The 23,445-nt window shown below is 46.0% G+C and overlaps 2 protein-coding genes across 2 annotated transcripts in view; one reads left to right on the forward strand and one right to left on the reverse strand.

Moving 5' to 3' along the window:
* Positions 1-13,620, reverse strand: part of EHD3 (EH domain containing 3) — a 29,377-nt gene extending 15,757 nt beyond the window's left edge. The window contains exons 1-3 of the mRNA XM_010307807.2: positions 12,977-13,620; positions 6,040-6,216; positions 1,005-1,102 (exon numbers count right to left, since the gene is read on the reverse strand). Of these exons, the coding sequence (XP_010306109.1) occupies positions 1,005-1,102; positions 6,040-6,216; positions 12,977-13,203 (502 nt within the window). The 5' untranslated portion in view covers positions 13,204-13,620. The remainder of the gene's footprint in view (positions 1-1,004; positions 1,103-6,039; positions 6,217-12,976) is intronic.
* Positions 13,621-14,400: 780 nt separating this feature from the next.
* Positions 14,401-23,445, forward strand: part of CAPN14 (calpain 14) — a 31,702-nt gene continuing 22,657 nt past the window's right edge. The window contains exons 1-4 of the mRNA XM_075749390.1: positions 14,401-15,113; positions 16,179-16,267; positions 17,270-17,355; positions 21,440-21,786. Of these exons, the coding sequence (XP_075605505.1) occupies positions 17,352-17,355; positions 21,440-21,786 (351 nt within the window). The 5' untranslated portion in view covers positions 14,401-15,113; positions 16,179-16,267; positions 17,270-17,351. The remainder of the gene's footprint in view (positions 15,114-16,178; positions 16,268-17,269; positions 17,356-21,439; positions 21,787-23,445) is intronic.

The raw sequence follows: 23,445 nt of genomic DNA on the forward strand, positions 1-23,445 counted from the left end.
AAACCAAAAAACCAACCAACCAAACAAAAAAAACCCCAACCTGGCTCTGTGCAAGGTGGCTGCTCAATTAAAAGAGAAAAGGAAGTTTCCGAGAACAATTTCAATGCAAAGGAATGTTATATAAAAGTGGGAAAGGGATGAGTCATCAGAAATCTTATGGGACAGAACACGGAAATATGGGAAAAGCCTCAGCACTTTGGGTAGAGCTTGTGCTGCTGAAACTTAATTGTGTATTGTTAATAGGTGGTGTGAATGAGAACTGATCTTTTCAAACCTGAACGCTGCAATTACTACTCTTGGCTTTCTTCCAATGAAATGATGCATAGCTACCAGCTTTGTCTAAGGAACGTGCAAGAAATGTGAACTATACCACCTTTACCTCATAGAGTCAGAAAGCGATCACAGATGTTAGGTTTAAAGTATGAAGATGCTGCCCACTTCAGAGGGTCAGCCTGAGATACTCAGAAGGTTACTAAGAGACTGTGTTATTCATCAGATCCATTTAATTTCCCCAGGATTTCCAGATTCCCCACTGCAATGAGGAACCTGTGTGCCAATGGCTCTTAGGCCCAATCCAGTCCTGCACGAGATTTAGGAAGCCTGGACAGTGCAAGAAACCTGCTAGGTCAACTGGAAAGAAACCAGGTTGATTGCCATGGAAGCCTTGCCTATGGCTCATCAACGAGTCACTGAAAGCAAGTGTTTCTGCAAAGCAGATAGGTATTAATCGATTCTTTCTGATGGAAATCTGTTCCACTGGGCAATACTGGACTGTCACACAGGTACTGCTGACTTTGTCAGCAACCTTCCCTGAGAGCATTTAAATTCTCTATAGCAGATTGCAAATTGAATCCAAAGGGACATCGGTAAAATCATGCTGTACCTCTGAAAGGCTCCTACTAGTATTTCTGTCTACGGCTTGTACAGCTTGAGGTGAAACTCTATACAGAGTCCTTTTGGTTTTCACTACTCTCTTTTGGAAGAGAACTGAACTTGGGACTTACCTCTGCTAATTCTTTGTTTTTCTCCAGAAAGGATTCCTGGTGTATCAATGACGCTGATACTCTCTAACACGGGATTAGGTAGCTGGGCACAAACAAACCTGTGTGAAAATAAATGTGCTTAAAATAAAAGCAAAAGGTATTTATGATGTGCTGAACATCACAAGCAGTATGGGACAAGGCAGGCTCTGATCTCACAAGTCTTCAGTTGGAGCTCTGTTGATTTAAAGAAATGAGAAAGAAGCCAGAACTTTCTCCACTATTCTGCTGCTTCTGGAACGTGGGTCTTAGTCATGACATATGACAGGATTTTTTTATGTGGCCCCTCCCCAGTTGTGAATTATTAATGAAATTGTAGAAATCCAAATGTTTTCATTTGCTGTTTAGATTTTAGCAAAAAGTGGTATTTGGTTGTTTGGTTTCTTTTTACTTAAGCATTCCTCTGCAGAGTCCTAAACTCAAGTGAACTGAAATAACCTGTTTTAAAAAAAAAAAAAAATTGTAGGATTTTTGTTCTCTTTCAAATCTGGTCTTAGACAGACAGAAAGTGTGCTATTCTTGCACCACGGAAACCCTAAAGCATACGCAGCATGACATCTCAAGAGGTTGATTAGTCTATCCTCCTGCCTCCAGGCAGGATCAATCAGATGCTGGGAGCCTACTCCATTACTTAACTATCCTTACAGCAAAACCTCTTTTTCTTAATGTCTAATCTAAATCTCCCATGCTACAATGCCTTTCAGCCTCAAACACAGTGGATATGGAAAATTATTTATTTTTCCCCTCTTGTCACAATGTATGCTATTGTCATCCTGTCTCCCCTCAGTCTTTCCTCTAAAGAAAACAGCTCGGTTGTTTGGGGTTTTTTTCTATCTCTTTCAGTTCTCTCTAGCTGCCTTTCCAGCTCATTTCTAAATCCCTGAAGACCCCTGCAGCTTTCTTTTGGGTCCTCTCAAACTACTCCATGTATTTCTTCAGGCATGATGCCCCAAGCTGATGTCGTACTCCAGCTGCGACCTTGCCAGTGGTGAACAGAGTGGATGGATTGCTCCTTATCTCTTACATGTGACAGTCCTGTTTATGTATCTCAATAAGATGTTTGCTTATCTAACAGCAGTATGACACTGTTGACTTACATTCATTTCTAATTCACTCCTGCCCCCCTCTGCAGCTCATTTCTGTGTAATTGCTCTTTAGCTAGTTGTTCCTCATCTTGTATATATGCAAATCACTGCCTAAGAGGAGTAACTTGTTCTTAGAGGGTTGCAGCTCATCTATTTCAGTTGCTGGTAACAGCAAAGGGTGGTAAAAGCCTATCCACTTACGCGGCTCCCGGTAGCATTTCATGGATAGCCTTTTCACGATGGCATTCCAGGCGGCTATAAATACGTGTGTGTATATGTATGTATGCATATTAATAGGGTGGTGTGACATCCAGGCATAAAAAACACATTACTGTGGGAGGAAGCAGAACCACATAAAGGATGGGGGCTGGCACAAGGGCCACTAGATGCAGTCAAGGCAGACAGAGCCCTGCAGCCCTCAGAGTGGCTGGTTCTCCTGATGTCCAGGCAGCCATGAACTCCTCCAGGCTATGCTACAACGTCACCCCAATTTTTCTACTTGTGTAACTCCAAGAAGACTGACAAGAGTGAATCCTCATGGGTTACATGAGTACCTTATCTCCTAAGCTGTTGGCTATTTCGGACCGTGTATTACAGCCTCCCTCCCACATCCACAGCTTGGCAGATGGCAACAGGGAGCATTTCTGAATGTGTAACACCTCAAGTAGAAGCAGGGGGCTGGCTTGATTCTCCTGTTGAGTGGCAGGTACAGCAGCAGAGAACAAAAGGCTCAGGAGGTCATGCTGTTCCCCTGTCCTGCCAGCCCAGGTTTGTTACGGCCCTGAACATTCCTTGTGGTCTCATATTAAATAGTTCAAGCAAGGGGATTTTCCACCAGTTTCTCCAGGGAAAGTACTCCACAGGAGATTTCAGATATAAGGTCAGAGGCCAGCATGAGTGAGTGCATTCTGGCTCTGTTGGCAAGGTAGTTAACGCTGCTGCCTTCCTGCTGTCCTAGCAGAACTGCAGGACCTCAGGGAGCATGACCTAGTTCTGTCTGGGGCCATATGAAGGGAAGAATGGGTGCCAAACTAGACTTTCACTACTACCTTTACAGGCAGAGCATGGGGGGTGGAGGAGGAACCTGTTATCCATGTTGACGACACAAAGTTGGGACTGATTCCACCTTAAGCTTCCCAAGACAGACTTCGGGGGTGGGAGGAATCTTGCAACTAGGCCAATGTGATATGAAAGTAATGGCTGAGATTCCTGATTTTGCTCCAGGCCCTTGGTGCCAAACAAGTCCTCCTGATAACGAGGTGCAACCTGTAATCTCTCTGCTGGGACCTCCCCAGAGCTGGGGTACTGCCAGCAGAGTGGGCATGAGGAAATCAAGCCCTTCTCTCAATAACCAGGACCCACCTGGGGCAAGGAGAGGCAGACAAGAGACAGGGTACTGCAAAGCTGCTATCCTCCTTTCAGTCCCAGGCAGCTTGTCAGCCCCATCTCTGCCCTTAGCCAGGAAAGTATGGGCAGGTGCTCTGTCCGGGAATGAAGGGAGGGAAGGGAGGAGACAGGCTCTGAGCAGCACAATTAGCCGCTGTCTCCCAGCCAATCCTGACTGTACCACTCTTCCCTTGCTTCCTGGAAGGCAGCAGACCCCAGCCTCTGCCAGGAAGGGAGTACCAGCTGAGGCTGGATGCTTACTCCTTCTGCTCCTCCACTTAGCTCCCCTGGAGCAGCAGGTTCTGCAGCCCATAGGACACAGTGCTGTGGGCTGCCACCTCTCAGCCAAGACCAGCAAGGTCTGTGTGACTGCTATTGCCTTGTGCTGTTCTGTTCTTTTCCACAGGTGCCCATAGCCAATTGTTACCTTTTACCACCCTGGGTAAAGTGGACTTGCCCATGGTCATGCACTTAGCTTAGAGGGGTGGCTCCTGGAGATTACTTCCCTTCTCAAAACTTCCTGGTCACAGCATCCCAGCTGAGGTCAATGCCTTAGTATACACATAGCAGCAGCAAGATAAGCGCAAGGCAGAGACAGCTCTGCATTGTCTGTTGCCAAGAAGCCAGGCCTGCAACAGGAGTTAAGTGTGGGTGGCTTGATCTAGGTCCAGTGGGTGCACCCTGACTTATATCTGCTAAATTTCTGGCCCTCTGAGTCAATTCTTACATGTGCTTAGTTTCCTAATTAGCTGGGTATTACCATCTGCATTTTCAGCACTGTGATCCTCACACTGATGAGCTAGTCCTCTTTAGTGTATCTTCCTCTGGTAGTTTAGAAACCATTACCCCCTTTTTTTAATCTGTCAGCAGAAAAAGCATTAATTAACTGTTGTGGCAACTCCCTGCATTGCTAGCAGGACTGCATTTCTACTGCTGCTGAATCACTGCTGTGCCCCTCTGCCCTGCTCTCCTCACAGGCACATGCTTGACTCCTTCCTCACTGGAGAAGGAAGAGTAGCAGGAGAGTAACAACAGCACAGCATGATATAGTGAACTAGGCTAATGGACACAGAGATCTCTTGCTGTATTAGGAGCAAATTGCATTCAGGACACATCAATCAGTTCAGAGGCATTTGCTTTTTTGCCATGCCTTGCCTCCTTACTCCTGATGTTGCTTCTCCTCTGTAGTGAACTGTCTGCTAGCTGTGGCTGTTCATGACTATCAGCCTATCATGACTATCATGATATCATGCTCTTAATGATGTTCTCTTCCTCTACTATCTCCACACTCCAAGTAGGAGGCCTGTTACTTTCTTAGGGCAAACTGCCTTCCTCCCCTGGTGTAGGGAGCGGGCAGTCACCTCACCTAACTGCTCACTAGATGCAAATGTTCTAGGCCCTATAAAATATTGAAAGTGTCTCACATTCTCTCTGGTGCAGGACTGTGGTGATGTATTTGATTGATGAACCTGTGCAGTAATCAGATATTGCTTCCAGAGTCACCCTGAGGCATTAGGAGGTTTTCGCATGGTAGTAACTCCAGCTAGGTCCCTCTTCTCTCATCAAGCTTCTCCCCATGCTTGTCTGGAGATCCCTTCCCTGTCTTGCTGCAGCCTACACCAGGACTCCTGTGGTCAGTGCTGGTAGGAGATGCTGCACTCTCTGGATAAACACTCTCTAAGCTCTGAAGCTAGAAAGAGAGCCAAAGCCCAGCTTTTCTGGCTGTTTAGCTGAGCAGCTGCCATGTTTGCAATGTCTCCCACACTGTGTTAAGCAGGGAAGGCCTCGATGATGGGCGTAGTCAGTTTGTTCCTATCTGCCTGCTGCAGTACAGTTTGTGCTCATCTAGGATATGGGTGTGTGCTGCTGGCTTCCTGCAAGGCCTAGATCCAAAATTCAGTATGGGTGGGCTAGGCCTATGGGATGGAAAGGTTACATTCCTCATGTCGCAGAGTCACTGTCCAAACCCCCTCCTACTTTTTTTTTTTTTTACAGGAAAGACATTAGAGCTGCCATCAGTTTGAACCTGAGGTTCTACGTGTCTCCATCAGAATGGAGAGAGCCTGGTTTGGTTACAAGGGGGACTTTTAAGCAATGTTTAAAAAGGCAAAGATGAGCATATTGTATCAGTTCTACTTCTCCACTGACTTCAGTCTGGTTGGACTATTTAGTTTCAGGGGACTGAAGTGATTGCAAAATGGAAGAAGCTAGGAATATAAAAGCAAGGGAGAGTGAAGCAAAATACCTCTAGACTCCTACAGGACAAGCTTAACAGGCTGTGCTGTAGGGTTTTTTTTAGTTTGTTCAAATAAAATGAAGGTATGTCCCACTTGAATTTGTTAATCTGCCCTTCAGTGAGTGACTTACATGCACCTGGTAGGTCTGGATTGGCTGTGTATCAGCCATGTGGATGGGGGAAGAAAAAAAAGGAAAAATAGCGTAATGCCTTATCCCTTTAAATTGCTAGCTATGCCATTCATTAGGTTCTAGCTTTATTCTCCAGAGCAACTAAATTCTTGAGTACTGACCTGTTCAAAAAGGCATTGCCAAAGGCGTTGAGTTTCCTGAACGGTTTTTTGGGATCCACCACCAACGCGTTTCCAGGAACGATTCCTTCCACATCTCCTTGCATAACTGCTATAAAGGAGTCAGTTGTAGGCTCTGGTCCAATCCTCATCCCTGGGAAATCCTGCTCCAGCAGGTACCTGTAGGCGAAAAAACAGGGTGTGGGCATGACGCATGAGCTGCCAAAGTCCAAAATGAGTTGTACTAAAGATTGCGATGTAATTATGAAGCTCAAGAGTATGGATCCTTCCGAGACTATTTTTAGCACTGTCACCGAATCACTTGATAAATGTCATGGTAGCTTTTCTACTGAGGATCTCCACATTTAAAGCTTTCTTATTTCAGGTAGATTAAGAAATTGAGAAGATTACAGCTGCTGGGAAGAGATTCTCATCATGTTTGATCATTTTATGGATTTAATCCTCAAGACATTTGGAACAGACTTAGCATAGCAAAGTAAAAACAGCAGTTCACTGCAATCACAGAGTTAATCCTGAAACCTTCCTGGCCTTTGGTGCCAATATCAATTACTTCACTGCTGCTCATTTCAGCAGACTCATCCAACTAATGTGCTTAGCCCCCAGTCCAAATCAGTCGCTCAAATGCCAGCTTCTCCTGTAGTTGACCGCTGAAGTCTCCAGTCTCCCTTCCTGTGTGCTTCTGCAATGCAGCTACAGGTCTGCAACACAAACTACATTGAGCATTAAGCATATGGGTGGCAGAGTATATCCCAATGCTTGTTACCAAGCTGAACAGCACAGTAAGCACAGCGTCCCTTATTATTTCCTAAACCTCTGGCAGCCTCTCAAAAGATACAGTTTAGCAAATTTCAGGAAGAAATAGTCACCCATGGGGCTGTAGGACTTGGAATAGGACCCTGACTTACCCTGCCAAATTCAAGGTGGGTCAACAATGTACATGGGACAGTTCCCTTCGGCTCATGAAGGAGCCAAATGCCATCACTGATCTTAGGCCTGTGTTTGTGTGGGCGCAGAAAACATCCCACCTGCTGGTCCTGTGCTGACAACTAAGACTATTGTACCCACGTGGCTTGCAAAAGGGAGCTAGAATGGGTCTAGCCCTCAGTATGGGATGGTGTTGGCCACCTGACCTGGTGATAAGCTCTGTATTTGTTACATGAGGAGCATATGACAGCCAGGTTATGAAAGTTAGATAGCTGGCATTTCCTCTTCCTTGCTTTGACCTAATCTTTAGTAGGTAGAAAGATAAATACAGAATTAGTGACGTTAAAAGTAGATTCAGGGGATGGGAAAAAAGGAGATGGAAAAAGGGCTGAGAATTTTTCATGGTTGAGATCAGTGTGTTTAACAACCATATAAGACTCAGGTGAGTATTATCAGAGAGGGTAAGTTCCTATGTGAGGGACTACAGGACCACTGGCATGAAGGCTTGTGGTAACTTTTTCAGGGTTCCTGCTTTCACCATCACTTTAACAGAGGTAATCACCATCCAGTGTTTTAGAGACAACAAAAAATGGTGCTTGTTCAGCAGGGCTATTTACTTGACACTATGTCAGCAAATGCATCTTCAGTTCCCAATGGGCAAGGCCAAATCAACTGGATCTAAAGGTTTTAAAAAAGCAAGGACAGAGCCAGGATATACTGCAAATCACTACTACTTATCTGGCTTGATACACATTAATGAGAATGGCTGCAGCAAGAACTCCAGCAATGATAATCCAGAAATTCTGTAAGAACTGACCACCTCCCTTATTGGTATTTTATCATGTATTTTCTTGGAAATCACTTTGGATGAAAGATACAAGTCCTGCGCTTGCCAGACTGTCACCAGAAGTGACTTCTCTTAATGGGAGCAACTCTGAGATGAAACAGCAGCTGTTTAGCAGTTCCCAAAATATTGAAATAATCCAGGGAGGATTCCAGGAAGGAAACAGCCCTCTGACCTCCTCTACTAGGGTGGATATGTCCTATCTACCTAAAGCCTACACAGGGGTTCCTCAAACCTATAAAAGTGGGTCAGTACTTAACAAGAGCAGTCTGCAGCTAATGCTGGTGTGTGCCACCTCCTTGGCTGGTGATCACAATACACCTTCCCAGCAGCTACAGTAACTTCTCTCTAGCTTAAAGCAGCCACTTCCACCAAGGCCTCTGTAGACCATCATATGAATGTTCTTGGCTCTATTCCCTGGAAAGCTCTTTACACTGAAACAACCATTTGATAGGTTAGAAGCCACTTGGCCAGGCTCTGGAAACTAAGTTCATGCCTCCTGGATGGCAATTCAAAAGTGTTAGCAACTGATGGACATTGCTGTGATGCTAGTCACTGCCATTGGCTTTCCTCTACTCCCACTTTGTACTTTGCTTTTAGGCTGACATAATGTATTTGAGAGTGATATACAGATGGGCATTCATTGAATCCATAGAAATAAATTTTCCCCTTGCAAATACTAGAGAAAAGAAACAGGTAGTGATAATAATTGTCAAATGCAATAGATTAAGTGCTTTTGAGAAACACCCCTTGCTCCCAATGCCAGGTTGCAGCCTTGCCATAACAATAGTCTGCTTGGTTTTTACAGGTTTGAGATGCACATGTAACATGATAGCTTTTGAGCAACAGAAGAAAAAAGCCTGAGGGTTTTATCATTTATAGGCAAAGCTTCTGAGAAAGCCTAAGCAAAAGTCCTGCATGTAATAGCAACATTCCTCCTCCAGCCAGGCTGCTCAAAACAATTTTATCCCAGCTCTGCTCAGCTAATATTTCAAAGCATTTCTGTGTTTATTTCTTGTAGAAGACTTAAACAAAAAAGCCCCCAAAAAATCCCAACAAAAGCACTCTTATACAGAAGTGGCTACAAGTCAGTGTTAATTGACTTAATATGCAACAAGTGGTATGAAATCAGAGAGATGAAGATTTGCACTGCCTAGTATCATAGCATCTATTTTAAGTAAGGCTTCTCTGGCAGATTTGGGTATATTGTGCAGCAGGGTGTCTGCAGCACAAGAATTTCACTGTATACAGGACAAACACAAGGGATTTATTGACACTGTCTGATGGGGGGAAGGCACTTCTGCTAAGCAGCTGACACAGGCTACCCCTGCTAACAGAAGCAAGCTAGAGAACGCATGTAATTGTCACATTTGTGGGGATTTCTGAGAGAGAAATAGCTGTGGAAAACACCAACCACCAGTGAGCAGTTTCCCCTGCCAGTATAGCACGCCTTACTCTGAGCTGCTGAACACCCTCAAGGACCCAGGGCAGTGACCTCCAGCCAGGTTGGGGAAGCCTGCCAAGAGTTCCAGGGAAGAAGTGAATGTGGTGGGGCTTTTTTATGACCAGTCTGCTTTTTTTTTGGGGAGAAGCATCTGTAGTTGGTACATGCCTGGGAGCATCATGCTGTTTGCCCCATTTCAGGCCTGTCCCTCCTCCTGATAAGGGAAAAGGGCAGGAAAGCTGCATTAGTTCCAGCCTGGTTTGGCATAACCTTTCCCAGGCAGGTTTGGAGCAGCATAGGAGCCAGGCAAGGAGATCCCAGGCTCTCTGGGCAGGAGTGCCGCAGGATGTGGGGGAAGGGGCTGCTTGCCCATGATGAGTCATGCAGGAGCCATGCAGGATGCTGCTGTGTGGCAGCAGAGGTGATGCGGAACAGGAAAGGGAAGAGGGGCAGAGCAGGAGGAAGTGGTGACAACTGCCTGGTGCAGGCAGAGATGAAAGGTTCAGGGCCACACAGGGAGGTCACACCAGAGCTCTGTGTGTAGCCTGTGACAAACAGTCTGCAGAGGCCAGGACGTGTAAATGATTAGCTGTAGGAGGAAAGGGTGGCTACACCAGAAAAGCAAGCCATGTTGACAGTTAGTAGGGCTCTGGCAGGCTTGTTTATTTTATTAGCAGGATGACTGGACAGAAGCCAGGATTATTTTTAGAAAAGACCACAGAATTTAAGTTAATTAGGAGAGTAATGTTCTGTCCTGCACTCCCACCCTCTTACAGGAAACATAAAAAGCAATAACGTTGCAGAGGCAGGCTCCACTGGCATCCTGCTGTGGCTGTCTGGTATTCCCAGGTAGAGGTGTTGCCTTGCCCTTGCCATCACCGTACTTCAGACCCTGGCCCTGTAGAAAAGCCTCAGCCAAATGCATGCTGACAAGAGAAGTGGGAGTGAGCAAGAAGAGAGGATACAGCAGGAAGCAGGAATGGAAAAAACTGCAGTTAGTGACACTACATCTTTCACATAGCAAAATAAGGCTCAGTTATCTGGGTCCCTGAAACCAGGGAAGAGAACAGCCTGGTTTCACTGAAAACAAGCCAATGCTCTGGTCTTGCTTCACTGGCTTTGACCCACACAACTCACCTCCCTACCTCAGCCTCTAGGAATGTTTCGCACTGCTGACCTTGACTGCCTTCTTTCTGCCATTGCCTCCTGACAAGCAAACAGCCTCACTGCAAGACACTGCAGCTTAGGTGCTTCAGAGCCTTGCATTTCTTCCTTGTTTCACCTCGGATTCCCCAAGAACAAAGATGTTTGTGAGATAAACCCACCTCAGGTAGGTGACTAAGGTCCTTTGTCTCTTTTTTTAATGGTGTACTGGGATCCAGGTAAACTGGGACTGAGTTCATTCCAGATGAGTGTTTAGTGGCACTAAGTCATCTCCCTAAATTGCATGGCAGGGCAAGCAGGATGCACTATGAGAGTGGAGTGGATAATTAGTGTTATCCCTATGTATCCCCCATCCTGACAAGATTATGGAAGAGATGTCCAGAGGCTGTTTCTTCCTTCACTCTAATGCCAAGACATAATAGTTGTTTCCCCTCCCACTTCCTCCCCCAGTCCCCTTTAACTCCTCCCTGCTCTCAGTTTTAGCTCCCACTTGCCTTCCCACAATACCTCTGGATGCTAATCTGGTGCTTATCCCAGTTCTTTAATGACCAGCACCTGCAAGCTCACACTAGAAGCCTATCATGAGCAACACTCAGTTTTCTGGCACCTCCTGCCTTTGGTTGGGAACACACTGGAGCAAGACCCTCACACTCCTACAACAGGCCTGGGGGTTCTTCAGGAGTTCTCAGCTTTCACCTTTTTATGCACTATTTTACACAGAGAGAACTCTGCCTTCCTGGGTGGCCTTTCCAGGTCTGTTCTGCGCTCCTGTGAAGCAGAAGCTCCTGGTCACTTCTGCTTGACCATAGTCTCTAGGCAGGTTCATCCCAGCCCTGTGCAGAGAAGGCTGGGAGCCGAGGGCACAGGCATGAATGAAAGGCAGTGGTCAGAGAGAGGCTCAGATCAGCTTGCTAACAGGAGAGCAAAAGTGTTGCTGCCATATCACACGAGTGAAGACTCAATCTTCTCCTTTTGCCTGTAACATGCTTTAGGCACCCAAACTCCTTTCAAAAGGACCTCAGGCTTACAGGAAAAGGACTTTACTGAACACGAAAGGGGTAAAGGCAGGAAGTCTTTGCTAACAGCAGCATGCAGGTGAGACTGCAGAGAAAAACTGATGTTTGCAATCCAGAGAGAAGCATTAGGAAGAGATGCTCTACCTACCTACCTCAGGGATGGATATTCAGCAACCTCCTCCTTTTTCAGGGGAAGCTCTGCTCTGAGGTCTCAGTAATGCAGAGAACAGAAAAACCCTTTCAAGCAGGTTTGGTACGCAGACACAGAACAAAGATCTGGGGTGGAACCAGACAACTGTATTATCCTCTTTAATTTTCAGAGGAGCAACTCCCTTTCCAACCATGTGCCAAATGCTTCTTAAGATCATTCATGCCCCTTCACCATCTATCTGACCTGCTCACATAAGAAAAGCCTTTTCAAACTTTGTTTGCCAGGTGCATGATAAGGTAGCAGACATACATTCTGTTCTTGGCTCCTGGCTGGGGCACAGAATATTACAGCACACAAAAAAACCCCCTCTGCATTTCTCAAGGTCACTCCTTAAGAGGTACAGTCAATTTGATTCACACCTCTCTACTCTCCACAGCTCCCTCCTCCAAGACGACGTGCTGGTAGAACAAAGGGCTGGCTGCTTGTGGCTTGCGTCCAGATTTACACTGGGGTAATTCCACAGATTTCAACACAGCCACACCAGAAAAAGGCTGGAATTTAACGCTAAGCGTATGAATCACAGAGGAAACACAGACAGCGCAGCTTCAGCTATGATCCCAAGAGAAAGGCTGCTGCAAGTTGAACTAACAGTGTGGCTGAACAGAGATCCCTGCAACCAAGTCCAACTGGAAAAGTTTAACCCTCTCTTTGACAGTTTCACATTAAGCCTGCAGCTGCCTTTTCTTTACAGTTAGGAATGAACTTGCTGCTCCCAGCATCTCAGAGCAGGACAGTTAAATCAGGGCTTATTTTTGGAGCCCTGAAGATGGGCAGGTCTCTCTTCCATGCACACACGCTTCTCCAGCTAGGCTCTGAGTGTTGCCTCTGGGCACAGTGCAGAGAAAGACAAACATGAGCATCAGACACAGACCATTACAAACCCAAGCACCCACTTCACGGCTCCCTAGACCATAGGTTGTACCCACCACCCAAAAGCTACATCAAATTGAAAAGAATGGCTGTTAGAGGGGCTACCCTGACCTGAGCAGTCACGGGGATACCCACAGCCTTTGCACTTTGAACGGACAAGAGGGCCCTGAGTGACTCATGTCTCCAAGCTAATGCCCTGTCTGACGGTCCTCAGCCCTGCTCTGGGCTACTTTTTTGCCACGTCGGTGTTTCATGGGACATCTCACCCACCCTTTTCTTGCAAAGGAACACTCAGAGTTTCAGTGGAGCTGGCTTTTGATGGACCGTGGGGGAACAGAAGAGGGATGCAGGCATAGCACAGGTAGCGGAGACCCCCTCCGCCCCACCACGGCCGTCGAGGGTGCAGGCACATCCGAGGGGAGGGGAGGCAGGCGGCCAGGCTTTACCTGATGAAGGTGGTTTTCCCAGTGGAGTACTGCCCCACGAGGAGCACCATGGGCTTGTTGTCGAAGTCTGCATCCTCCAGTGCCGGCGAGTGGAACTCGTGGAACTTGTAGTGCTCTTCCAGGGGGAGCAGCTTGGTTTTGTAGAGCTTTTTCAGACCCTCGCTGACCGTCTGAAACACCTCGGGGTCCTTCCTCCGGCGGTCATCGGTGCCCAGCCAGCTAAACATCTTGGGGCCGCCTGAAGCCAGCTCCGTAGCGACCACTGAGGCGGGGGGCGACGGGCAAGGGAGGCGCCGCTGGCTAGCTGGCTGCTGGCGCGGGCTATCCCCGCATGCCCCCTCAGGCCGGGCGAGCGGGCGGCGGGGCCCGGGGGACGGCCTGGCAGGCCTCGCTCCCCTCCAGCGCCCACCCGCGAGGGCCGCCTTCCGTTACGCGACCCGCACCGGCGGTTTCAGTCAGAAAACGTTCCCCGCGGGTGGACGCCGCCTTCCCTTCACGCCGCCGGCTCCCGGCGTGGGCATGCCGCGGAGGCAGGGCGGGAGGGGCGGGCGGTGGCGGCGGCAGCGCCCTCCGAGCGCGGCGGGCGGTGTTTAAGGGCGGCCCTCCAGGAAATGGGCTGGCAGCGGAAGTCGGCGGCTCCTGGCAGGCGCCGCCCGTTCTCCCCAGCGGGTGAAGCCGCGCCGGGCGGCGCCATGTTGAGGCGGAGCGCGACGCGGAGGAAAAATCGGGGGGCGGAGAAGAGGCGGGCCCGCCCCGCGGGGCGCGGCGGGGCACAGCGCCCCCTGGGGGATGCTGCGGGGTTTGCACCCGGCCGCCATTTTAATTCCCCTCCTCAGCTCCCTTTACAATAAACCCCCGCGTGTGCGAATTGGAGACGGGGTCGGCTGTTTCTGAGCGCTGCCACCCACAGCTGCGTCCCAAGCCCGTGACTTGGCTGCCCCTCACTTCTCAGGGGGCTCGCAGAGACTACACTGCCTGTGCCCAGAAGAGTTCACCGTTTAAGCAGATGAGATGGGCAAATTAGCTGCAAATTAGTCTCCCCTCCTTTATTCTTCAACGGTTAGGGCTGACGGGACAGCTGCTGAGGAAAAGCTGCAGCGCTCAGGCCAAAGCCTACGTGGGTTTTCCAGCGGCAGCCTGTGGCTCAGGGTGTCCCCCTGTAATGCCACGCTGCACTGCTGGGCTCTCCTCACTGCTGAGCGGTTGGGACAGAGCAGGGAATTTTTCTTAAAAATATCTCCAAATGGCTTTTTCACTTCAGTATCTCCAGCGGGTCTGAGAAATGTGGCAAGAAGCAGTTTTGGAAGGCATCCCGCTGGGTGGCAGGCTCCTGCCCTTTCCCAGCCATTTGTGGACAGGAGGAGCCTGGGCCTTGCCTAAGTGGAGGCGGCAATGCATTAAAAGTGTTTTTTTTCACAGGGAGGGACACGCACACCCATGCCTTGAGATACATGTGGCTCCCCGTGCGCCTGGACAACGATCCAGGACCCTTTCTCAGCATCTGGCTGCAGGAGCAGCCATTTTCCTGGCTGTTCCGGTTGTGTGATCCCATGTTCTTGTACGCTCTGCGGCATCGCCTGGCCCGTGAGGTGCGAGTGATGACTCCAGGGACCGGTTTTCTTTTTCTGGAAGAAAATAGCAAGCTGACTGTATTTTCTGAAGGTCATCTTCTCTGCTTTGCTGCCAATGCCTACAGCTAGTCTGAAAGTGGAATTAATGTTTTGAAACCTCCTTAAGATTAATTTCCCTCGTTTCTTTAGTTTTAGAAATAGAGGCTTTTAGCTTTAAGAATTTGATTACTCCTTTCCACTGAAAACTCCTGAAAATGAAAACCCCTGTAGAAATCAACATGTTTTGGCAAGAATTTCTCATTTTGTAGGAAAAAATCGCTTTCATTTTCTAGATAGTTCAGCTATTTAAGGGCTGCACTCCCTGATGGCGTTCTGGTATTTCTACAGCTATATATGGAGCCTCTTTGGTGCTTGCTTGTGATATCCTCAGAGCTCAGTAAAGGTCAGGCCAGGAAGCCTTTGATTGTAAATCTCCCCAGGCCACCTTGATGCCCTTCCTGAATGCAATGAATGGGGGAGGAAAGCAAGGTTTCTGTTGTGCAAGCTGCTGGAGCTAACTGCTACAGGTACGGCACAGGCATGCTTCTCCCACGTTTACAAGAAGACCATATATGTTAGTCGTTAAGTTGTGCTAATCATAAATATGTATCCCTGATGGCCAAATGGCCAAAAAAATTTTTCCTTGCCTTGTCTGAAGAGAGTCCCTTTCCTTTGGATTCTTTATCACCGGGCCAGATCACAACTAAACTTGTCAGTTTTTCTTGACTTTCTTTAGGTGACTCACAAACTTGCACAATTTTATTTTTCAGTCTGTTTTCTTAGTCATTTCTCTCTGGAAGGCTGACTTCCTCAAGCAGTCTCTTTACCTTGAAGTACAGAGCTTGTCAAAAACAAAAAGGGGAGTAAAATTAGGAAAGGAAGTTTAGAGTATAATTAGGTTTTAGTTTTTGCCAGAATCCGAACAGAAAATTTTAATCTGTTTTCACTGTTTATTTCTTTTAATTTCTTAAACGGGGATGTTTAATGGATGGTTTTCTGTTGGACAGATTGGTCTCATGGTGCAATCTTTAGGCAATTAAAAAAAATAAAATTTGAAAGCAGTAAAAGAACAAACCCAATTAAATCTCTTTTTCAAACAATGATTTTTCATTTAAAATGCCACTGCTGGGAGAAGGGCTGTTTTTCTTGAAAGTTTCTGAGCCGTTCAAATGCAAAAGCTCTCTCTTGATTGCCCTGCACAGAAATCACTGTACTGCAATGCTCAGGACATACCTGTATCTGATACTGATGGGGGTCTGCTACTGCCTTCTACTATAGAAATTACCTTTTTTTCACAAGCTGTGATGGATTAAACTTCTAGCTCTGCAGTTTCTCAGTCGTGTCCCTACTGTTGGTGACATGGCTGGCAGTCACTTGGCTGGATGCTTGCCTTGACCAGGAGAGAGAGTCTTTTCTGGAGAAAATTCACTTCCACTTTTCTGGAAGTGAATGGGACTAGACTAAGTCACATAGTATTTGCATTCAACATGAAACGTAATTTTGGGGGCAAAACACAACGTCATAGAACTGAAACTCATTTCATGTGAAATCAGGTCATGGTGACGTGTATATTTGCTTATCTCATGTCTTAGGTTGGACAGTTTTACTTCCTACAAAAGATCGTCTGAGGATGGGGACATTAGCAAGTCATGGAGTTTGAAAAGAGGTGGTGACTCAGTCGGTACCGTAATACTTTGACAGTTTGAAGAAGCTTGTGGGAGCAGTGTAGTTCAGTAGAATTCACTTCCTGCCAGTGCAGTTACTGTCACTGTTTGTTCATTACCAGGTAAGAAACCCAAATAGACGGTGTCAAAAGTTCAGGTGGTGATGGGTTCAGCAGGGAATAGCTGGGTTTGTGGGAAAGGGACGAGGGGAGAAGGCGGCGCAGTGGGCCCCCAGAATTAAACCAAATACACTGATTTGATAAGTAAGGGAAGGAGGTTTCCTCTGGTTCAGCCAGATCAAACTCCTCCACCACCTGCTGTTACCATGTGGTGCAGGAATAAACTAAAATTGTCTCCAGCGTAGTCTATCCCTTTCCTCACTCATTGCTTTGGCTTTACAACTCAGAAACCTGCTGCCTTCCTCTCCTGCCCTCACTACTCCTTCATATTCCTCTGAAATATTTCCCATTATGTTTCTCCTACCATTGTTCTCAGGTGGCTTGGTACGCACACGCTGTCCTTTTCCTAACTCTTTCCGTGCTGCTCTTACCCCCTCATTTCCTCTGGTGGAACAAGGTGCTGGTACCCAGAAGTGCCACCAGAAATGGAGAATGTGGTGTTGGATAATGTATATACAGTGAGTGGGAATCCGTATGGCAATGTTGTATTGCACATAGGGGACCTGACCCATGTGATGTCTCTAATAGTGCCGGAAAGAAAAAGCCTCTGAGCCCTTTGCCATCTTTGCAGTGTAGAAGCTTGGAGGTTTCTCCTGTAACACATGGATGTCTCTGTCATAGGATGTATACTTCCCTCAAACTTACATGAATGTTCTTTCTAGAAATTGTTACGATTTAGTGATTGACAAAGTGGAGAGACTGTCATGGCCCCACCTGTTCTGAGAAAATGTGGGGGTTTTGAGGGTATTTCCTTTCTGAGCTTTTTCTTACCTGAAAGCAGAAATCCTGTTAAAACGTATTAAGACACAGTTGAATGCATCTTCCTGTTTACCTTGTCAGTGATATATGGAGAGACACAGAGTTTTGTGCTTTGAATAATCAAATGGCTAACTGAACAAGGAAGCTGCCATCCACTGAAGCAATGGGTGAGTCAAACGGTAGTCTGCATGATGGACTGACCTGTTCTTTCATGTCTTCTGTGGAACATTTTGCATTGGGCTCTCCAGAAATTTTTTGGTATTACTCAATATGCTTTTTTGCCCCGCCTCCTGCTTCTACCACAGTGCTTGATAGGTTAGGACTAGCCGTCAGGGTTATGTAGGCAAGACATATATATACATGCACACATGCATGCACATAAATACACACATAGGTAGAGATAACATATATACTGTTTGTAAGCAGCAGGCATCACTGCCAGTGGAACAATTATCCTTCACTGTGAGGACGCACCTGGAGAAGGTAGGACATCAAACACCAAGTGCTGTGTAGAGGGATTTGGTGTGGGCATTCAAGTAGTCATCTGTGGCTAGCACAGAGTTAGGATTTTCCAGAGATTTGAAAGGATTATAACTCTGTCACCACGGCATGGTGATGAGATGAAGTTGTCCTCTAGAATCAAATGGGTGTTTGTTACACGATGCTGCTGGCCATGCTGAATGCAGCAGCTGCTGCTGTACTTTTCTCTGGAAGTGTTGAAGGGAAAGGCGAAAAGTTCGTATCAGCAAACATGTGAAGAATGGGTGTGATGTAAAGCAATTAGATGAGCTGCATCAGCTGCCCTGCATGTCACAGCTCCAAAGCTTCTGCCTGCCAAATGGTTGGGAACACAGGCTGGTGTTTTAGATAACCCAGATTTTGTGCACCTTTGTTCTCTGTTTTGCTGTTTAGGGGTGGTTTAGCTGATACTTGATCACAAAGTATTCTGCAGAGATCAAACGTTTCATCTGACTTTAACGTGAGTTGTGGGCAGTCAGAATCTCCAATGATTAGGATGATTATGGATAGGATGTTGTAACCTTAAGTGCTAAAGGACAGATCTTGAGTAAATGGGATTTTTCATATTTCCACTGATTTTGATGTAGCTTGGACAATTTAGACAGCAAAGAATATGTATTTTAAATTCTCAGCCAGAGTGTTTAAAAGTGAATCTTTGCTCAGAGAGGTATTGTTTGAAGTTCTGAAAGCCATCCAGTCATTTTTGCTACGGACTTTTTTGTTTCCATCAGTGGGAGGCTCTGGGGCAGGTTCACTGCTTGGCCTTGAAAATCTCAGCACCAGAAGTTGTTCATCAACTTTTGAGCCAATAATCTAAGCACAGGAAATTCAGGGCAAGGTCCTCCACCTATCTGTACGTTCATTCATTTTGTGAGAAAACACAGTTCAATGCTTCTTTTCAGGATATTTCTATGTGCTAAAAAGCCCACAGGAAGTGGGAGTCAGCTTTGAGTTTTTATTTTTGAAATACACCACTATGTTTAATCAAAGACATGAGGTTGCACCTGCAAGTGCTGTTTTCATACTGTGTGTTTAGAGACTAATAAAGATTAACAAAGCCTAATACAGTCACATTTCCATTTTGACTAATGACTGCTAATTTCCGTAGCTAATGTTCTGCTGTATACAAGAATGGTTGTAAAAGATGCCCTGCATCGTTTGTTCTGCTCACCCTAAAATTTATTATTTTGCATGCAAACATTTGCTCTGTTCCACACAATCAGAAGTGGCTCCTCAGGCCAGATACAGATTGTCTTTGTTACGTCAGAAGAACTGGGCTGAGCTCTGCCAGCTCCAGCCCTCAAATTGCCCAGTGCCCCAGTGTTGCCTGAGATAAATCCTCTCGTAGAGACAATAAGAGGCTCTCAGAGAATTCTTTCATGGTCCAATTACTTCTACTAAAAGTGAAGGATTTTCTGTGGATTCTTCAGATTCTCATTTTAAGACTTAGGGACAAGGCCTCTAAGATGTTGAGAAAGATCATGGGAGATCATGGAATGCTAATGTAGTGGAAGGACTTGTAGCAGATGGCAAACATACTAACTGGGGGAATGTGCAAAGAATAGAGAATCAAATCCATCCAACCTACTGGTTCATGGCTTCCATCTAAAGCTTTTAACCTCTGTCTGCTACACTTGGCTGCTTTCCCTTAGAAATTTTAATTGCTGGAAGAGACATTCACACACCCTGCTCCACCCATGCCGGAGGACACAGCGGGACACTCCAATTCAGTCTGATTCAGTAATATTGCTGAGTGGAGTGCAAGTGATTTCCAAGTATACCTTGGATAGTCATATACAACTGTATCTGGTGCCTGCTCAAAACACCTGACTGCGGCCAGACAGCACGCAGAAGGTTAAAACACGAGGTGGAACACCTTGTAGCTGTCTAAGCAGTGACTGTTCATGACACATAAAATGCTTCGTTGCATCTTTTGTTCAAGGATTTCCGCGTAATTTGGAAAAGAGTTTAAAACAATACACCTATAGGCAGGTTCAGCTGGTAGGTTTTCAAAACATATAAAATAGCTGTGTCATTGACTCTTACCACACTCTGTTACAGTTGGAACTGCTGGCCGAGTTTCTTGAAAATAAGACTACGTATTCAGGTGATTTAAACCTCCATTTTTGAAAGCATTGTTTTTTTTATACTATCTCTGGGTTTCATGGCCTATGTATAAAGTTCAGTTCTTTCTCAAATAAACGCCAGACTGAGGTGAGAACTGGTGAAGGGTTACAATGATTTTATCAGGCATTGTGGATGCTCTGCACACCCAAAAATCAAGTCTCCAGTATTTGCTCTTCAGTGTAGCTCAAAGTATGTCAATTGCTTACCACTTCTTTTCCTGGAGAGCAGCAAAATAAGAAATTCTTCATCATACATATTTTGTCTGTCTATATTAAGTGCAGCCAGTCTCCAAGCTGTTTTCTTCCTCTTGTTTTTCTCTTAAATCTATCGCTCTGTCTGTTGCTCATGTTGTTGAAGCCGTGAAGGTCAATGGCTGCAAAAAGGCAAAGTTTGGAGAGAAAGACAGTATTTTTCATCTGGAGAAAAAATAGGCAAGTTGTTAGGTACTTAAATTCTTTTTCAGGTCTGAAATGTCTACTGTAGAATAGAAAATTGAATTTTTGATTCCAGGGTTATATTTTGAAGATTTTCCTTGAGGATCAAGCTTTGTAGACTGGTTTTATAACAAAGGAGGCCTCTGTGTGGGAGGACGGCACAATCTGTGGTTGTTTGGTTTCTCACAGGGAGCGCTGGTGACCTTCAGCTTTGATGGGAGTAACGATCAACTGGTTCCTAACTGAGACCAGTTTCCTAGGGTGCCCGGGGCAGTGATTTTAAGTCTCAGAGAGCCTCCTCTGTGGGGAAGCCTTCCAAATACTGTATCATTATGGCATGTGAACCATTTATTGAACTTTGTAGCCTGATTCATTTTTTGAGTCCACACTGTAATGAGACGGCTATGCTTATGATCACCTTGTTACCACTGATGGGCGTGATTTGCCTGCTGAGATTTTAATCATGATTTCTCCTAGGAGCCCACCACTTGCAGCAAAAGGTGATGGCTGCTAATGTTTAGCATAGCTGCTAATATTAAAAAAGGGCTATAAAATCACCCTTTGCTGTTTTCAGTGGCGGGATGAGAAACATCTGTCTTGAATGTTAGGAAAAAAAAAAATCTCAGCATACGATTTCATGTGTGAATCTGTGGTAATCAGCAAGATGGAATGTGATCTCTTGGGAGAGATTGTATCATTCTCCAAAATGAGGCAAAAAGGGCAAAATAACCATTGGAGGGTTGTGAGTAATGGCTTTGTAACACCTAATGTATTCCATTTTTCTGTTAGCCTTTGGTTTATCTTGCTATTATTATTTTTTTGGGAGGGGAAATAACCACATGCCAGAATGTGATTGAATAAAGACTGTCATTCATGTTGCAGCATATTATGAAAATATCCTGGAGAGCCTAAAATAATCCAGAGACCAAGAATAGCCGTGTGTATGGCTTCAAAGCCCCCGTAAAAGTCAATGGGGTCACTCATTTTGATTTCACTTGGATCTGCAGCGAATGTAAAGCCTTGAAACCGCAGTGATAGGTGCTAGATTAGAATTGGATGGGTCCCTACTTCGCCTGGGACTGCCAACCCCCTACCCCCACCCCCGCTGGCTAAGGAGAAAATTTTAAAAGCCATGATTAAATTGACTTTTTACACTTACTTTAATTATCAGGAATTCTTCTGGAGAAGACGCGCCTCATTCCAAGAAACCAGGAGTTTCCAGCAGGATTGTGCAGGGTGAGAATCCTCAGTGGAAAAAATTATCCTGGTGTTACTGTGGACATCATCATGCCTTTTCTGCCGTGCTTGAAAAAAAAGAAGTCACCTGTGCCTTTAGGCAGGAATATCTTTCAAAAACACACCCCACCCATCCAGCAGAACTACCAGGCCTTGCTGGAGACATGCTTGAAGAACAAATGCCTGTTCACAGATGACAACTTCCCTGCTCACATCAGCTCTATTGGAGTGGGAGCACTGCTAAAGAAACTACCCCGAAATTTACAGTGGAAGAGGCCACATGTAAGTGACTTTCACTGAATACTCCAGTGTAAGAGGATGATTACAGCTGATAGCCAGCAAATAGTTTTAGCATTGAGCAGACTGCTCTTAGACTTTAATTTAGGTGTCTTTTAATGCCTCCAGAGATTACACTTATTGTATCAGCTGTCATTTTGGAAGCTAGGGTACATGGAGTTTCATAATTGCCTTTGAAGCATTTGTTGCCCAAAATCATAACCAGCCTCATTCATCTGATATCCAGTAGGCAGGGAGAGCAGGCAGGGAGAGCAGGCGAAGGGAGCAGGGGGAGCTGGTGTCCTTGGAGCTCACAGCTTCAGTGATCCCACCATGATTCTGTGATGACAGTTCTCATGGCAATGATCACTCTCTCCAAAATTCAAGATCTTGACCTTTTAGAAGATTTCTGAGTTTCTAGACAGTTCTTAGCCTTTGACCTCCCTCCCATGTCCCACATACTGTTGTGCTGCTGGAGGCTGCTACTGTCAGAGGCAGCTGCAGATGCCTTATCGTCTTGCTGGGCTATTTTTTTCCTGCTTAACTGTTTAGTCTATTGCACATGGAGCAGTCTTTTCCCAGCTCTCAAGGTTGAGCTTCTACCATGACTAGTAATTATCCATCAGTCAATGAGTTGTTTTTAGTTCTGGGGCCTCTGTTTTCTACTTGTGCCCATATCTCCAAGGCCTTTGCTGGTGTCCCATGCTTAAACTGAACATTACAAGAAGAGACACCTGGTTGCAAGGGCTGGTCACAGAGCAAGTTCTCATAACAAAGGGATAACAAGTCTAGACAGCCAGGACAGGGGTCTGGCACAGTTAGATAATGCCTGTTACTAGCAATGGTGGTTCTGTTCTTACTCAGCCACTGAGCAACGTATTTGCAGTCAGATCTTCCTGAAAGCAATGTATAGAATTATCTGAGAATTTCAGTAGCACTGACTCCTAATGTTACCATGTCTGTAAGGGAATTCTGCCAGGTAATAGCAGATAGCATCTCCGAGCTAAGTTATTTTCTAGCTTTCATATTTTGTCAGATTTAACTAATTTCTAACAAGGCCTGAGTTCCTGCAAAACTCATGAAAATCACTGGGAAAGTAGAGGCACCTTTGCAAAGCGAGAGGAGAGCCTGGGAATAGCAGCCCTGATTCTCAGAGTTTCATATGTAATTTGTTCTCACAGATGGTTTGTGTTAAATCAGGATCTGCAGGCAGAGGAAGAGTGCAGTCCTCAGAGGCCTGAGCTGGGTTGTGCCGGGCACTGCGGCTGAGGCAGCTATATCAGCATAGAGGTATTTGGGAGGGAAGGGTCAACATGAGCGGTGGCCTCTACAAAGCCCTACAGGTGTCACTCCACCCCAGGGATATTAGAATGGGCTTGAAACCTCCTCTGTCAGTCCACCATTCTGCTGCTCTAAAACTGCCTCGTGAAGAAGGCTACCATTTGCTCTGAATGCCAAACTTAGCCCAGCAAAGGCTCTCTGAGGATGGATGCTGTGCATCCTTCAGTCCCTGTGCTGTGGAGGAAATGCTGAGATTCTGCCATTCAGCCTGCAGGCTTGTAGCTTGCTGCATCTATGACTGATGGCCTACAAACTGAACACCCAAATTCACCAAGGATAGGGATTGGTGTCTAATTACTGTAACTGCCTTCTGAGGGTTTACTA

This window comes from Balearica regulorum, chromosome 3 (assembly GCF_011004875.1).
Source record: "Balearica regulorum gibbericeps isolate bBalReg1 chromosome 3, bBalReg1.pri, whole genome shotgun sequence".
Lineage (NCBI taxonomy): Eukaryota > Metazoa > Chordata > Aves > Gruiformes > Gruidae > Balearica > Balearica regulorum.